This window comes from Mchenga conophoros, linkage group LG8 (assembly GCF_057382185.1).
Source record: "Mchenga conophoros isolate Kocher_MC1m ecotype Shallow Benthic linkage group LG8, M_conophoros_male_GT1.1, whole genome shotgun sequence".
Classification (NCBI taxonomy): domain Eukaryota; kingdom Metazoa; phylum Chordata; class Actinopteri; order Cichliformes; family Cichlidae; genus Mchenga; species Mchenga conophoros.
This window is the reverse complement of record NC_140533.1, coordinates 22,557,157-22,573,964: the sequence shown is the minus strand read 5'-3', so window position 1 is coordinate 22,573,964 and position 16,808 is coordinate 22,557,157. Positions and strand designations below refer to the sequence as shown.

Genomic DNA, 16,808 nt, shown 5'->3' with positions numbered 1-16,808 from the left:
CACACACAAACACAGCTTACACACAGACAGCATCAGGACCTGCGTAACAGGAAATGTGATTATATTTGCATATTGATGATGTAACCTATAAAAATAAACGAATACTGCAGTTCGTGGTGTCTCTCTGTCTGAGATTCACCCGTGCCGCACGTTATCAGTATCAAGTGTCTCAGTTTTCTTTATTCACCTGACCGTTTGTTAACTGTAAATCTCTGACAAGTTTCAACTTTCAATTTTTCTGACTAGTTTTTCACTCTGCCTTAGTTACTTTAACCTCCTAGGATCTGGCGTCCACATATGTGGAGATCATATTTTGGCTGGTCTAGACCAAAATACTACATTTTACTCTACAAGGGCCTGATATCCACTTACGAGGACATTATGCTGTCACTATTGAATCGATATTTAAAACACATTTCCTCATATGTGGATCTCATTTTTGTCAAAAACAAAAATCAGGAAAAAAAATACAAATCAGCTAATTCTTTGTTTTTACATTTATCTAGTCCCAGTCAGCCCAAACAGCAAAGAGAAATTAAAAATGGATGCTATGAAAGGGTTCGGGTCTTAGGAGGTTAAATGATTTTGGCCACCTGAGGGTCCAAACATCAAGCACAATATTGATTTGTGGCCCTCTCTCTTGTAGAGATTTCTCTAGACTGTGTGGATCTTTTTATGATATTATTCACAGTAAATACTGCAAATTGTAAACATTGTACTGTAAACCATCACCCCTAACTGGTCACAGTAGATGGATATTCTGTTAAATAGGACATTTTCCCTTCAGGAGGGGTCCTTGGCTTGTTCTCTGTATTATTTTAGCATCTTTACCTTACAATAAAAAGTGCCTTCAGATGATAGTTGGTATATGAAAAAATTAATCGAATTGAATTCAAATAATGACTAAATTATTTTTCTATAGAAACAATGATGTAAGTCTAGGAACCTTTTATGTTTTTTTGTTGAGGAACATTTTTCCATAATTTGTAGACTTGGTGTTTTGTATGTTGTTGAACTGCTGTCCATCTTCTTCAAGATGCTCTTTTTATACCCAATTATCTCACTGGCTTGTTAGCTAGCTGTTTGGGGGGGGGGGGGTTAGCCCAACTTCATTTTCCTTTTTTTTTTACCTGTTCCAACTTTTTGTAGTTAGAAAATAAACAAAAATGTTGTTTTTGTGGAATTTTATAAACATTTTATTTAGATTTTTTAAAATCAATACAAGAGTTTCTTTGATACGAGATTTATATAGCCATAGACTATATATAAAGGTTGGACATCGAAAGAGTAAAGCCAGTACGGAAGTGAATGAATATGGAAGCCTCCATTCTTCGTGAATGACAGCAGTTGTACAGAAGTCTATGATAAAAAACAACCGTTGGGTCCCCTGCTGTCTAATTTCTACCTCTCATGAGTTTAAAGTGTTACTGAATACAAAATAAAGTTAATTTTGTAAATTATGGTATGAAAGTAGGGGTGGGTTTTGATGATCGATTTATCGATTAAAATCGATTCTAGCTTGGATAACGTGATATCAATTCATTAAAATCCTGAATCGACTTTTTAATATAAATTTAAACACCAGAATCTCAGGTTAAACCTCACAAAAAGCTGCAGGTTTCATCACTCACCAAACAATATTGACCAAACCAGCAGCAAAAGAAGATCCAAACTAGGCTTCACTTAAACATCGTCGTGAATTCCCTCTGACTTTTGCCGTTTTGCTTCCACCATGATAAAATCACACTTCATGCACAGCTCTCTCTCGCTCTCAGTATACTTCAAGAAGAGTTTCTGTTTTCTGATTATTCGCTTGCTTGTTACGCAAAAGTCTACCGTTGTTTACAGCTCTGTGGGACGCTGTTTTTTTTCCTTTTACTTACTTCCAAAAAGAAAGCCTAATTTCTGCTGTTCAATACTGAACAAATTTAAACTTTAAATTATGCAAAATTGCAAAATACTTAGCTCTGTCTCTAATAAAACCTCTGTAACTTTGCTCTGCTTCAGGTCAGCAGCATCAGGTAATGTTTATATGTTGATTAATGATTTTCTTTCGTTTTTGATCTACTGCAGAATATTTTTATAAAATCCCAGGTCAGGAAAATCACCTTCACGTTTTTCTTTGTTTCATCCTCAGCTACTTAACAAGTAACATCACAGCATCTGCTGTGATGCTTACACCTTTGATAAAGTCTCGCAAGTGTCAGTTCTCTTTTTATAGATATAAAAATATGGAAATGTACTGATGCATGATCTGAATTATAATTTTTCTGACTGTCTGAGGCAAAATTTCCCCAATTTGAATCGAATCGTGAATCGAATTGAATCAAATCGTGGATCGATTTGGGACCTTGTGAATCAGAATCAAATAGATTCTAGAAATCAGTGACGATACCCAGCCCTATATGAAAGTCACAAAGAAAGATAAAGCAGTATGCTTTACACTGCTTTATCTTTTCTACACTTGGCCTAGTGCCTGTCAAACAAAGCCAAGAGGTTTGCTTGGGGGTTTTTTTTTTTTGTCTTACCGAAAAACGTAATCATGGCCATCGATTTCCACCCCCTTCTTTGAGCCGTTCAGGATTCCTCCAGTACCTACCACAGCACAGCGCACGCAGCCATCACCACCTGGTTTTGGGAGAAGCAGTGGCTCTTTTGGCTTTGGAATCAGCTTTACTGAATCCATCACATCTGCAAACCAAAAGTTGCTGTATGAGTAGAAGAGGTTTGTTAGTTTGCTTTTTTTTTTTTTGACTGTCCCGTTTGGATCTTTAGCCATCAGAATTGTTGTCTGAAGGCCAAGAAAGATCCCAAGTGGATTTACTTTACCAAGTGGATCATCATGGCCTTGCCATATTGGTCCATTTGATTGACCTTTATTATAATTATGTATTTATTTTATTTTCGTTTTTTAAAGACGGGACAGACATGACTGGAGGATAGGACAGGGAGAAAGAATGAAGGAAAGAGAGGGAGAGAAAGAAAAATAGAGAGGAGAAGAGATGGTGAGAAAGGGGGGAAGAAAAAAAAAAGACAAAACACCTGGATCAACTGTATGGAGATAAAAAACCAGAAGAGAAAACAAACAAACAACAAAGAGCAACATAATAAAAACAACACCATCACAATAAACTAGCTAACAATAGATAACAGTAGATACTTTTTTAATTTCACCTGTTAAGAATGAAAAAAAGAAAACAAGTAGAAGAAAACGAGAGCAACATAATAAACAACATCACGATGATCTATGGGAATATAACTGTAAATACTAAATATTAAACATTATTGTGCAGCACATAAGATCAACAGAACACAGTGTGCTTTGAGGTAGGAGCCAAAAAGGGTGTAGTTTGTGTGTGTGAGCACCCGTGTGTACACCTGTGAGCATGGACGCGTTTGTATTTAAAAGGTTCCTTCATGTAATGATCTGCTAGAGGGTGTGGGGGGGCCACAGCCCCGTCCTCCAGGGCATGAAGCAGGTATGGAGGAGATCAAACCTCCAGACATCCAGAGGCCCTCAGAACACAAGAGACCAAGGAAGACCAACAGAGGGGCAGCTGCGCCACTATCCCAGGAAGAGCTGAGGAGAGCCCCAGATAAGGGTCACTCAGCAGCTGCAGAGCAGAAGCCAAGGGGGTTGCAGTGGCGTGCCCGTGAGCTCCGCCGGCAGCCAGCTGTGCCAGAGTGACCGAGCCCCAGGCCGAGAGGCCAAGGGAACCCCACCCCCGAAGTGGCCCGAGCGAGCCCCAGGCTCCAGGGCCCAATAAGCAGCCACCAAGGAGTGAGCCGGTGTGTACCTGGACGCCCACCCCCGGACACAAAGAACCACCAACGCACCGATGTCTGAGGGTGTCTGCCACTGGCAGGGGAAGTGGTGGTAGGGGGAGATAGGCCTCCAAACCTTAGAGGGCCTGAGATGTCCCCAGAGAGGTGGCGTCTGATACCCGACCTGACATATAGACACAGACATACAGACACACACACACAGATACAAACATCCATTCCCACCCTCATGCTCTCATATGCAATTACTCAACACTCACCCAACGTGGAGACAGACATAGAGAGACACTGTACACACAATCACACTCCCCAAGCGTACTCTAAGCCCCGGGTCTAGGTACCCTTGCCCCTGGAGAAGGAAACTGCACCCAGACCCAGGTGGTGTTACCCCTTTCCCTGGGGTAGGGAGAAGCAGACCGCCCCGACTCCGCAGCAGCAGGGAGCCCCCACACTCCAGACCCCAGTCGGACAGCCAACTTCTCCTCCTAGCCCCCTGCTCCAGCAGGCCGCAGAGAACGGGGGTGTGTGAAGACTCCAAACCTCCCTCATATGTAGTGTTGATGCATGTGTGTTCTAAGGTGCCTTTAAAACCCAGGAGGGCATGGAGCTACCTGCCAGAGAGCAGCAGGTAAGCGCATAGCCCCTCCTGCTAGCCCCTTTAGTTTGCTTTAAACTAACGTTTCATATTTAAAAGATGTACCGTATTTCCCGGACTACAAAGCGCACCTGAATATTAGCCGCACAAGCTAAAATCAGGGGAAAATCCCGTTTTGTACATACATTAGCCGCACCTGACTAAAAGCCGCAGGTGTTTCAATGTTGACTTATCATTACGGTATGTCTTTATAACGATGTCTCAAACAAGACAATATGATGCAGGTAGCATATAGTTTGAATCGATGGATATTAACAACTAAATCTTTATAGCCACCATCAGAAAATATAATACATCACCTGAAAAAATAGCATGATTCATCCCAACACTCTCATGATGTGTAAACTCTTTCATATCGAACCACATTAAATTCGGCACTTGAAAATTTCCAGACAAAATAGTTCTCTGTTAAATTACAATAGAGCGACTACCAAAACAGTCGCTCGATTGTCTCTCATAAGTCTTCATTCACTCAAAATAACAAAAAATGCCTAAAATGCATACTTTAACTAATCTGTTTACATTAAATTCAAATTCAAATTCAAATTTTATTTGTCACACACACACAACCATACACAGTATGACATGGGGATGAAATGCTTGTAGCTGTACAATGCCCGACCATTAAATGACAGAAGAAAAGTTTTACAATATTTACAATTTACAGTTTACTACAAAAATTTACAAACTAACTTAGGAATTTACAGTAAAGAATGTGCAAATAGCAGAAGAGATTATAAAGATAAGGATTATAAATTATAGGAATTATAGGATTATAGGAAATGTGTGGTAGTGCGTGTGGTGACGTGTGTGAGAGTCCAGTCTTATAGTGACGTGTTTGGGAGAGTCCAGTCCTACACCTGGTTCAGGCCCCGAATAGCCTGGGGGAAGAAGCTCCTCCTCATTCTCTCTGTTTTGGCTTTAAGGGAGCGGAAGCGCTTCCCAGACCTCAACAGTGAGAAGAGTCCATTGTTGGGATGGGAGAGGTCCATCATAATCTTCCTAGCTTTGGACTTGCACCGCTTGGTGTAGATGGACAGCAGGTCAGGGAGCTCTGATTGAATGATGCGTTCTGCCGAGCGCACCACCCTTTGCAGATCTCGTCTGTCCTGCTTGGTGCTGTTCCCAAACCAGGTGCAGCTGTTTGCCGTCAGGACGCTCTCGATGGTGCAGGAGTAGAAGTTCTTGAGCACCTTCAGTGGCAGATGGAAGTCTCTAAGTCTTCTGAGGAAGAAGAGACGCTGACGGGCTTTCTTAACCAGGGTGTTGATGTGACAGGACCATGACAGGTCCTGAGTGATGTGGACACCCAGGTATCGGAAACTGTCCACTCTCTCCACTGGCGTGCCACTGATGATGAGGGGTTTGTAATTCCTCGCCTGCTTTGTAGTGAAGTCCACAATCAGCTCCTTAGTCTTGCTGATATTTAGGAGGAGGTTATTCTCCTGGCACCTGGGCCCTGTTTCAGGAAGCCGGTTTAGTGGAAAAACTGAGTAAGTATACCCTGAGTTAACGAAAACTCTGGGTTTTCGGTTTCACAAAGCGAGTTCAGCTGAAGCCTGAGTGAGTCACTATGACGACACACTCCGTGAAGCTAACCTGCCCCCTAGCAGGTTTACTACAACTAACCCTGACTGTCTCCGCCCCTTTGTCGGAAACCTGACAGTAGGAAGTGTCGGACATGGCGTGCCACTTCCTTGAAGAGCCAGTAGATCGTGAAGCCCAAATTCTCCGCAGAGCTCTCCGCCGGGAGAGAGTGATCAGAGCGCGTTTGGACATTTTATCATTTCCTGATGATTTTCTGTGCGAACGTTACCGTTTCTCAGCACAATCTATAATTTATTTGGATAACATCCTCAGGCCATATATTACGCATGTGACACATCGCGGACATGCTCTCAGTTCATTGCATATTATTTGTATTGCACTTCGGTTTCTTGCAAACGGGAGCTTTCTGTATAATATTGGTGACGCTGAGCACATTTCCAAGGCTACCGTCTGTCGGGCAGTCAGGAATGTTACAGTTGCACTGAAACGTCTCCTGTACTCGTCTGTGGTGTTCCCCGGTCACAGACCCACAAGATTTATCAAAGAGGGATGCCACAAAATTGCAGGTATCAGGATGACCAAAACTTAATGTATGATGTGGTGATACTTGGACTACTACTTAAATTGCACATTTATTTTCAGGGTTCCCAGGCGTGATTGGCTGTACAGATGGCACTCACATTCCAATCATTGCTCCTTCAGTAAATGAAGGAGACTATGTGAACAGGAAGTCTTTCCACAGCATTAATGTACAGGTACATAGTTCCCTGTAGCATGTCAAACTAACAAATTATTTCATTATAGTAATGGATGCTAATTTGTGTTCTCTGCACTGTGAAGATCATATGTGATGCTGCCAACATTATCACAAATGTGGAAGCCAAGTGGCCAGGCTCTGTCCATGACTCACAAATATTCCGTGAATGTACACTGAGCACAAAATTTGGACATGGTGAGTTGAAAATACTTTAAAATATATAAAGACCAATTGCTTCAGGGACATTTGAACTGAAGTGTACCCTTCTGTCTTAGGAGAGTTCACTGGCTACTTGCTTGGTGATAGGGGGTATCCATGTTTACCCTATTTGCTTACCCCTTACCCTGACCCTGAACCGGGCCCACAGCAGCGATATAATCTGGCTAATTGCAGGACAAGAGCCAGAATTGAAATGACTATCGGAATGCTTAAGGCCCGGTTCCAGTGCCTGCAAAGACTCAGGGTCACCCCAGAAAGGGCATGTGACATTATTGTGGCATGTGTGATTCTTCACAACATTGCCACAATTAGAGGAGAACACTGTCCTTCTGAACCAAACATCAGCAGTGATCCAAACCATGAACATCCTGACCCTCCCACGGACATACAAGATGGAAGAGCAGTCAGAGACACCATATGTCACAATCATTTCTTTTGACCCATCACCTCAACATGTTGAAAGAAGAATAAACAGATTTTTTGTTCAACTGGCTTTATTGGTCGCCTGTATTTCCTGTACACAAAGTATTAAAAGATGTAAACCTCATAAAGTGTCTCTGTTGCTTCCTCCTCTGTAACAGCTGTCAATGTTTCTTCATTATTTTCCTGTAGTAAGGAAATAGACAACATTGCTGTTCTACTGTAAACTCATATAATCTGTGGAGTATTACTCACAACTGCATGTTGGTCTGGCTCAACAGGAGGCTGCACCAGATGCAGTACACCACCACCATCAACTGATAGAATATGAGGTTTATACAGGTCACTTATAACTTACAAGGGACCAAATGGCAATTAACAAACATACCAAGCACCTTACACTTCATTGTCATTATGCTCTCAAAGACAACCAAGGCTGAGGGAAGGCAAGATCAGTCGGAAAATAACTTCACTACAAAATAATCCATTATGGTAAAGAGTTTATCAAATGAATGAGTAGCACTGCAAAGGTGACTGTGAAGAAAGGATGTATGCCAACCCGTTCTCACTCCCAAAGCGTAACATTTTACGCTAGGTGACAAATCGTCACCATATTACGTTTTCGGCTACCCACCACGTTCCTAAATGACGACCTCGGAAAAAGAGGAAATATGAGAACCGTCTGGACTGAACCTACACATGTTCGCTCTTTTTCTTCAAATCGCTTAGAAACACGCTATTTAACATCATTAAAGTCCTGGTTAAGGTCAGGAATAAGGTTATGGTCAGGGCTAGGGATAAGGTTAGGTTTAGGGCTGAAATACAGGGCTGGAACGCCTACTACCGCGGGAGCGTCATTGCACTGGATTCCAGCAATAACCCGCCGCGTACCATAAGAACGCCGAAGGTCTCCTTTCGCGTTCCTCAGGAACGCTGCGGGACGTGACAAAACGTCGACATGTTACGCCTCGGGAGTGAGAACGCTCTGTGTATGCACATCATGTATTATTTTGAATTTACCCCTTATGTAGGCACTTGTGTCTTGCGGGGTTATTGCCTCAGAGGATGTCCCCGCAGAGATGCCTTCGGCCACAGGGCGCCCACTGTTTTGGCTGAGGGCCAACTGCTCAGCCTCTGTGAGTGGTGGTGGTGGAGGACCCCCACCTGTTTTTCGGGCCTCCGCTTTTTTTCTGTTGGCTATAACGGGCCACATTTGAGCATACAGAGTAAGCAAATATGTACTTGTAATGTGCTCAGATAATTTCAATAAGTGCTTACAGAAAGAAAATTAATGTAGCCTCTAACTGCAATTGATTTACATCGGACAAACAGACCAAGCACTATGGCTCATAATACAATACCTGTTTGGACTATATTTTTATATTTCATTTTTACTTGCTGCCAGGCACGTTTGGGGCCTGTTGGGTTGCACCTGCGCTCACATCACATCACAAAATAAAATGTATAAAATAACAAATAAAATAACATATGATAAAATAACGTGTTAAATGGGTGGAAATCCCTAGATCAATGTTTATATTAACACTCACGCATTGACTCTGTCGGCTATGTTTTGCCATGCATGCTTTTGCAGCTGTGGCTGTGTTACTTTTTTCCACGGAATTTGCATGTTATCGGCATATGCTGCCATCAGAATTTCGGCCTCAAGCGCTGTAAGATACATTGACCGCGCCTTCTTTCCCTCCGTCTCCATGGTGACTCGCTTAATCTGTGCTCCGCTTATCAGGGCTTTATGTATCCTCGTCCGCGCGCTTCACTTGGGGTTAAAGCAACTCCGCGTTGACTGAACTAATTGTTATCAGCCTTTCTGAAACGGAATATTCCGAGTTGGACAGTTCGGGGTTACTCAACCGTGAGTGTCGTTTTTCACTCTGAGTTTTCCAAACCGGCTTCCTGAAACAGGGCCCAGGTCTCCAGGTTCCTAATCTCCTCCAGGTAGGCCGTCTCGATGTTGTTGGAGATCAGGCCCACAACAGCAGTGTCGTCAGCAAACTTGACAATGGAGGTGGTGTCGGATGTGGCTACACAATCATAAGTGTACAGTGAGTACAGCAGGGGGCTTAAAACACAGCCCTGAGGCACTCCAGTGCTGAGTGAGATGGAGGGGGAGACTTGTTTTCCCACCCTCACTGATTGGGGTCTGTCTGTGAGGAAGTTGAGGATCCACTGACACAGTGATGAGCTGAGTCCTAGATCCGTCAACTTGGTGAAAAGCTTAGAGGGAATTATTGTGTTGAATGCTGAACTGTAGTCCACGAACAGCATCCTAACATAATTCCCTCTGCCAGTGTCCAGGTGACTCAGGGATGTGTGGAGCAGGTGAGATATGGCATCGTCTGTGGAACGATTAGTCCGGTAAGCAAACTGAAGTGAGTCGATGGTGGCAGGAAGTGAAGAAGTGATGTGATCTCTCATCAGTCTTTCAAAACACTTCATCATAGTTGAAGTCAGTGCTACTGGACGGTAGTCATTGTGGCAAGCGGGCTGTTGTTTCTTTGGAACAGGGACAATAATGGACTGTTTGAAGCACGTGGGAACCACAGCTTGGGCCAGGGAGAGGTTGAAGATCTCCGTGAACACCGGTGCTAGTTGATCAGCGCAGGCTCTAGGGACCCGGCCAGGAATTGCATCTGGTCCTGCTGCCTTCCTGGTGTTCACCCTCCTGAAGGTGTTTCTCACGGCATGCTCTGTGATGACGAATGCATTTTCTTCACTGGTGCACTCCGAGCGCGCGCAGCCGTTTGTTGTTTTAATTGCTGCGGCGTCGAAGCGAGCATAAAACGTGTTCAGCTCATCAGCCAGTGAAGCATCTGCATTCATCATTGAAGAAGCTGGTCGGTTATAGTCCGTTATTAATTAGTTATTAGTTAATTAGTTAATTAGATTAGTTAAGTAGATTTTAAATGTAAGCTTTTGTTTGATTGGTATATGTTCAGTTTATACCAAGCACATTTTCCTTAATGATTAATTATTTGAATAAATAAATATTTGAATTTATATATTTTAACTGTATTTTACTTAAAATAATTGCTTCATGTTTTTTTTATTAAGTAGTCCAGAGTTAGGTTTATATCAGCACGCCATCTTTTCCATTCATCCATTCCTAAATGCATTGACGTGCTGTTATTTCATTGGCTGTTTAAACATATCTCATAAAACTACATAGGTGTTTAAAAATCCAGTCAGAGAATAGATGTATATTACTCTGTCATTCTTCAGTCTGGCACACAATACTGACCCAATATCAGCTTCATAAAGACCTACCATCATATTTGTAGTTCATAAACCCAAAAGGACTGTTGAAATGTGAAAGGCGATTCCACTCGCTCATGTTAATGTTGTCTTTGTGCAGAAACAAACGTATGTTAGGAAGAAAAGCCTTCTTGAATTTCTCATCCTGAGAGTTTCGTAGAGACTGAGCACATGTCTGAAAATCATAAAAAAATATGAAATGATGAAACAAGTTAAAAATGAATGACTTGAAACAAATCAGGAAACAGCAAAAGCAATATGTCTGATATGACTCCAGCTATGCTGGCTCACATCCATAAAGTTAATACATTCGACTGTTTTTACTATATCTTGTCTTAACATGCTTACTGGTCGTCTATGTTGAGTATCTTTGCTGTAAACATCTTCAAAATCCCACCGAGGAAGCTTCTTGAAGTCTTTTTTGTAGAGGAGAGCCATGGGGGTCTCAGCTACAATGCGTTGTGTTGTGTTGTTTTTTGCTGAATCTGCTATTTTTGCTTCAAGTCTTCTGCTAAAGTCAGGATGTGGTGGTCCTGATTTTAATTTTCTTTCCCAGTATGCCCTGTACCTCTCAAGCACAAAGTCTTCCGATTCACTGTCATCTATGAAGGTTGACCAGCTGAATCAAAAGGGAAACAGAAGCAACATAAGATAATTAGTGAGACAAGTGTGTGTTTCTTTGAAAAACTTTACAGAAATAAAAAAATAATTTACCAGTAAACAGATTAAATCAATCATAGGTTTTTCATGAGTCAACATAGAAAAACACAACCCACCTGATGCTTTTTATCCTATTGTCTAATAAATTCAAAATAATCAAGATACACGATGACAAAAAAAGCAAAGAAAAAGACTTTAAAATTAACTCTGCCATCTCTGGTTTGTGGAGTTGTTGCTGTTCAGTTAAGCTCAAAAACTATCTGCTCTCCCTCCTGAGAGCTGCTCACAGGTGGAAGAGCCACCTAACAAGTTGTCACTGATGCAGCAGGGCAGGACTATAGCACAACTGCCATAGAAAGAGCAATACAAAATCCAAAGCAAACAAATTCATTCAAAAGCAGACACACCCATACACAAAATGTCATCAGACGTTTGTGCCTTTATCACACAACAAAGGGATAAACATGCACAAGAACACGCCAGCCTGCATTCCAAGCACCCTGGCAAACTACTAACACAAAGTTGTTTTCCATGAATGTGTGAATGTTAGATAGAAAAGTGTTAGATTTGTATTGTTGATTGTCATTTATGCTTAGAAATATTTACTCATATATGCTTAGAAGTGTATATAATCATTGGTGGATTGAAAGGATGTTTCATCCTAAAGTAACAGCTCTGTGTAGCATGAAGGGGGAGTGCGTTCACTCCCTCTACAGAGTGTTCCGACATAGATTACACACCTCCTAGGAAAGGCCGTATCTTCTCTTGCTGATATATGGTATAGCAAACACACGTATATCTGTTTAAGTATAAGAGCCTTTTGTTCAGATGGACCGCTAGACTCCTGGCACCAGCTTTGGGGAGTCTTCACAGGGTCACATCTGGACCTCACACACACACACACACACACACACACACAGACAGTATTCTTTGTTCACATGTATACCTATGTAAGATGTCATATGTTAATGACCCTATGCATATTCATGTAACCACAATAAAAGGAGTGCTATGGGGAGCCTGGCTGAGAGTCTGATGGAGGCTAGGTGGTGGGACGACACTTGGCTCCAGCCAGATTTCCCTCATGCATGAGTAAACCAGCCTGCTTGTGTCTTGCTTTGCAGTGTAATTATATTGTCTTCAACGTTCCAGCGGATAGGTACAAGCTACAAACCTATCAAAAAGACTTAAGCATAAAAAATGCTTCCATGAATGGATGAATAAAGAAAATTGTTTAAAGCGCTTTGAGTACTACTCAGGTTGTGTATTATGTAACACCGGTCTGTTTACCTTTTGGCAAGGGCGATCGTGACTCAAGAGTTGGGAGTTCACCTTGTAATCAGAAGGTTGCCGTTTCGAGCCCCGGCTTGGACAGTCGCGGTCGTTGTGTCCTTGGGCAAGACTACTGGTGGTGATCAGACAACACGTTCTCACTCCCAACTCGTCAAACGTGTGACGCATGGTCAGGCTCCCTCTGCTTCACTTATGGACGTGCAGGGTACCCCTCTCGCCTCGGGAATTGACGTGAAGGGTCCTCCGATTGAAGAGATTGCCGCGGAAGTGCCTGTTGTCGGTATATTTAGACATTTTCCAAATCACATTGTAGTGACGTATACAGAACACAATAAATTATATAATGTAAACAACTACCTGAAAAACAGGTAGAACGATACTTTTGTATCGTTTATTGCATTTACGGAGGGAGTGGTGTATGCTGGGTAATGGCACAGCTAGCTACTGGGTGACTTTATTCACCCGCTTCGGCTGTTATCAGTCCATACAATGGGCGTTATTAGCACAAATCAGTCCCATAGATATGGGCCATCTCCTGCTAGATTGCTCAGAAGGTTGTTCTCATCCATCCAGATGGAGGATCACTAACAGGAGCGTGGGAAGACTCCAGAATCCACTCTGGCTGGAATCCGGTGGATATGCAGTGTGTACAGGTAAGACCATTTAAACGGACAGCATTTATAGAATGACTATTAAAAGTCAGCGAGTGTCAGTAATGTTAATGTGGTTATGTTAGTAATACACAGAGTGCTAATATAACAGCTTTAAGATGCATTTGTAGATATTATTACGTGTTTTACCGTCTTTATGGTGCTAGCTTAAAGTTACGGTGTAAACGTTAGCTTATATTGGAGTAAAGCTGTTACTGTTTAAACGATGTTAGCACAGAAATATTAGCTTCTGTCATGACTGATGAAGTTACTAGTTAATAAAGTTTTCAGTAAAGTGTTTAATCGCAGCCACAGATTGACAGCAAATATCTCGATTAGCTTCAGTGCATCTATAATAAATATGTGCAAGTTTCAAGGGTTCAAGGGGGTTCAAGGTTCAAGGTTCTTTATTTGTCACATGCATAGTTATACAAGTATAACACACAGTGAAATGTAGCCTGACACGCTCCTCGACATGTGCAAAAATTGGGGGGGGTGTAGAGGAAGAACATTATATATATATATATATATATATATATATATATATATATATATATATATATATATATATACACATATAGTATATACACTGGGTGAATGTGCAGTAGTAGCAGCAAGCAGGTGAATTCTGTACATTAATATGAATAGACATCTGACTATTTTACAGGATAGACAATATAAACATATTTAAAATTAAAGGAATTGAAATGTACATTGTGCCTTGGTTTAGAGTGTCTGGAAGAGAGTCCTGTCTCAGTCAATTATAGATGATGTGAGAGGGCAGGTGTGTGTGTTTAGGGCACGGATGGCTTGGGGATAGAAGCTCCTCTTGAGTCTCTCTGTCCTTGCCCGGAAGATGCGGAACCTTCTACCAGATTGCAGAAGTTGGAACAGTTTGTTGCCAGGATGGGACGGGTCAACTAGTGTGTTTCCATAGATTACCTCTGTATGAATGTACTTCTTAAATGAAGGCAAGTGTTTGTCCTTTTTTGTTCCTCAGGTACAGTACGTGATATCAAGGGCAGGCGGTCAACACTGGGGGTAGACAAGAAGCAGACGTACTTCCAAGAGGGAGCTGCAGTGAGGTCAGAGGTCAGAATCTGAAACAGCTCAGGTTTATATTTTAGAGGTTATAAAAAATCAAAATGTATTTATAAAGAAACCTTTAAATAATAGTCATAATTATGATTATTATAAGAAATATCAAACATTTAAGTGGATTTTCTGTTACACATATTGTTTTCGCCCTGCAATAAACGGGCAGCCTGTCTTTGTCCTGTATCAGCTGGGATAGGCTTCATCCTCCCGCAACCCTGAATTGGATACATTGTATTCCAATTATGTAATCTGATCATTTACAAACTCAAGGTATCTAATCAAAATGTAAGTAATAATTATAAAATGGGAAAGCAGAAATAAGTGTGACATAAATGTAAATGTGTGAGCTGACATAGAGGACAGCTACATGCAGTCTGAAAAACCTTTGTTGTCAAGTTTGCAAGTATGTCAGCACGAGACATTCTTACATAGAAGAGACATTAAAGTCTCTAACTCAGTGAAGCATTATTGGTCCCGTCTGTTTGGATAAATATAGTAAGTTGATGTATGTCCATTTATTGACACATTTTCTTAAGTGCTTATCCAGTTCAGGATCACAGTGGAGCTGCAGCTGGATATGTTCACTAAATAAACCTTACAAAAGTTAACAATAAACCTGCATCCCTGTACGTTGTTGTCCACAGGATGAGAAAATCAAACTGGAAGACTGTGGAACATGTTAATAAATGTTTGTGTGTTTATGCCTGTGTCTTTCACAGGAGGCGCTGGAAGGTTTCCCTAATAATTCCTGGTGAATCAAAGCAGAACCATAAAGATTGCTGGACTACATGATGGCCTTACCCCTGAGCAGTCATCCTGTTAAAGGAGGAACCAGTTAGAAGCTGTTTTCAAAGTAGCTGAGCAGATTTCATCTCAAGTAAGCAATTAACTGTTTGTTTATCTGTTCTGCCACTTAAAGAGCATTTAAGGACGTCTTTCGAGTGTCCAGTTGAATTAATTCTACTGGCTCTCATGGTCATTTGTTATTATAGACATATTTTTCATGTTCATCCAGCTATTTAGTAAATTCTATCTATTTAGTAATATCCGTCAGCTATAAAATGTAATATAAATATAAAAATATCTAAATATCTCCTGTCCTTTATGTTTTAATGATGTAAGTCTGTTATCATGTTACATTAGCATTCCTCACATATCAATGAGATGCTGTACAATACAATCCTACTGACACAGCAGAGGGATAACGACGGCTATTCAACATCGTTACACGACACATTCGAGCTGCATGATGCAGACAAAGTGACTAAATCATCTTTTTTGTGGTTTATTGTCTTCAAACCAGCAGACAAAGCTGATGGCAGAAGATGTCAGAGAAGAACTTCAGGCCGTGGACTGAAAAGGTATTTTTTTCGTGTTATCAAAAGACATTTGGAGTGGCAGCTTCTACAACTGGTTGTGCTGAAGTAAAGCTTACAGTCTAAGAAACCACAGTGTTGATATTCAGCACAAAGAGAAAAGCTCACTTGTTTGAATTTATTTACAATCATAGTTTTATAAATTCTGACTGTAAACAGCTTTTACAGCTTTGATATTGTTTGACACTCGATATCAGGTGATAGGGTTTAATTTAAAGGTTTCTGTTTCCAGAGGTGTGGACTTGAGTCACATGACTTGGACTCGAGTCATTAATTTTATGACTTTAGACTTGACTTGAAAAAATGTTCTAAGACTTGTGACTTGAATTGGACTTGAACCGGTTTACTTGAAAAGACTTGATATTTTACCCCAAATATAAAATTTAACATGCATATTATATAGAGATTGAAAATGTGACGTCATTCACGGGTAGAACCGCAAAGGATTCTGGGAACTCGTGGCAAGAGGTACTAGCGCACGCAGGCTTTCAATTGAAATCAGTTATACAGCGATAAAAAGAAACACAAAAATGGCAAGAAGCTGTTGTATTATTAACTGCAATAGCCGGTCGCATGACAGCCACGGGAAGCCGACGGGTAAAGAGATCGGTTGTTATCGGATTACGTCGTTGAAGAGAAATTGTTCAGCCATGTTTCCGAAGTGACAAACAGGCGACGGATGGCCTGGATTACAGCCATTCAAAGACCAAATATAACGTCCCAGAACACTCCAGCTCACAGGTTAGTCTGCTCCAAGCATTTACACGAAGGTCAGTGTTTTTTAGTAGTTAATACGTCATTTTCATAACATAATTGGTGATATAGGTTACAAGTAAGTCTGGCGCTGAACAGAAATTGTCGCGCTATGCTCCTTTATTTATTGTGCATAAATAGTGAATTGTCCTGACACAATATTGCGTTTCGCTTCTGTTATTATGGTACATTGACAAAAACATATACTTTTATTCACAGGGTAAAACAGTTGTTTTGTATCACTAATTGCCCAGTACGATTACAGCATACAGTATTATTGTCACTGCTACATTTCTGTAACGCGTACCAGAAATTATTTCCAC

The 16,808-nt window shown here is 41.2% G+C and overlaps 1 protein-coding gene and 1 long non-coding RNA gene across 2 annotated transcripts in view; one reads left to right on the top strand and one right to left on the bottom strand.

Annotated features, from left to right (window-relative positions):
- LOC146568759 (alpha-N-acetylgalactosaminide alpha-2,6-sialyltransferase 1-like) overlaps window positions 1–11,558 on the bottom strand; it is a 31,481-nt gene extending 19,923 nt beyond the window's left edge. The window contains exons 1-4 of the mRNA XM_085285044.1: window positions 11,432–11,558; window positions 11,004–11,274; window positions 10,668–10,830; window positions 2,529–2,691 (exon numbers count right to left, since the gene is read on the bottom strand). Coding sequence (XP_085141170.1) covers window positions 2,529–2,691; window positions 10,668–10,830; window positions 11,004–11,274; window positions 11,432–11,529 — 695 coding nt within the window. The 5' untranslated portion in view covers window positions 11,530–11,558. The remainder of the gene's footprint in view (window positions 1–2,528; window positions 2,692–10,667; window positions 10,831–11,003; window positions 11,275–11,431) is intronic.
- Window positions 11,559–12,715: 1,157 nt separating this feature from the next.
- Window positions 12,716–15,717, top strand: LOC146568758 (uncharacterized). Its single transcript, XR_014893527.1, has 4 exons — window positions 12,716–13,261; window positions 14,259–14,350; window positions 15,076–15,233; window positions 15,660–15,717. It is a non-coding gene; the product is annotated as an uncharacterized LOC146568758 (long non-coding RNA).
- Window positions 15,718–16,808: the final 1,091 nt, after the last annotated feature.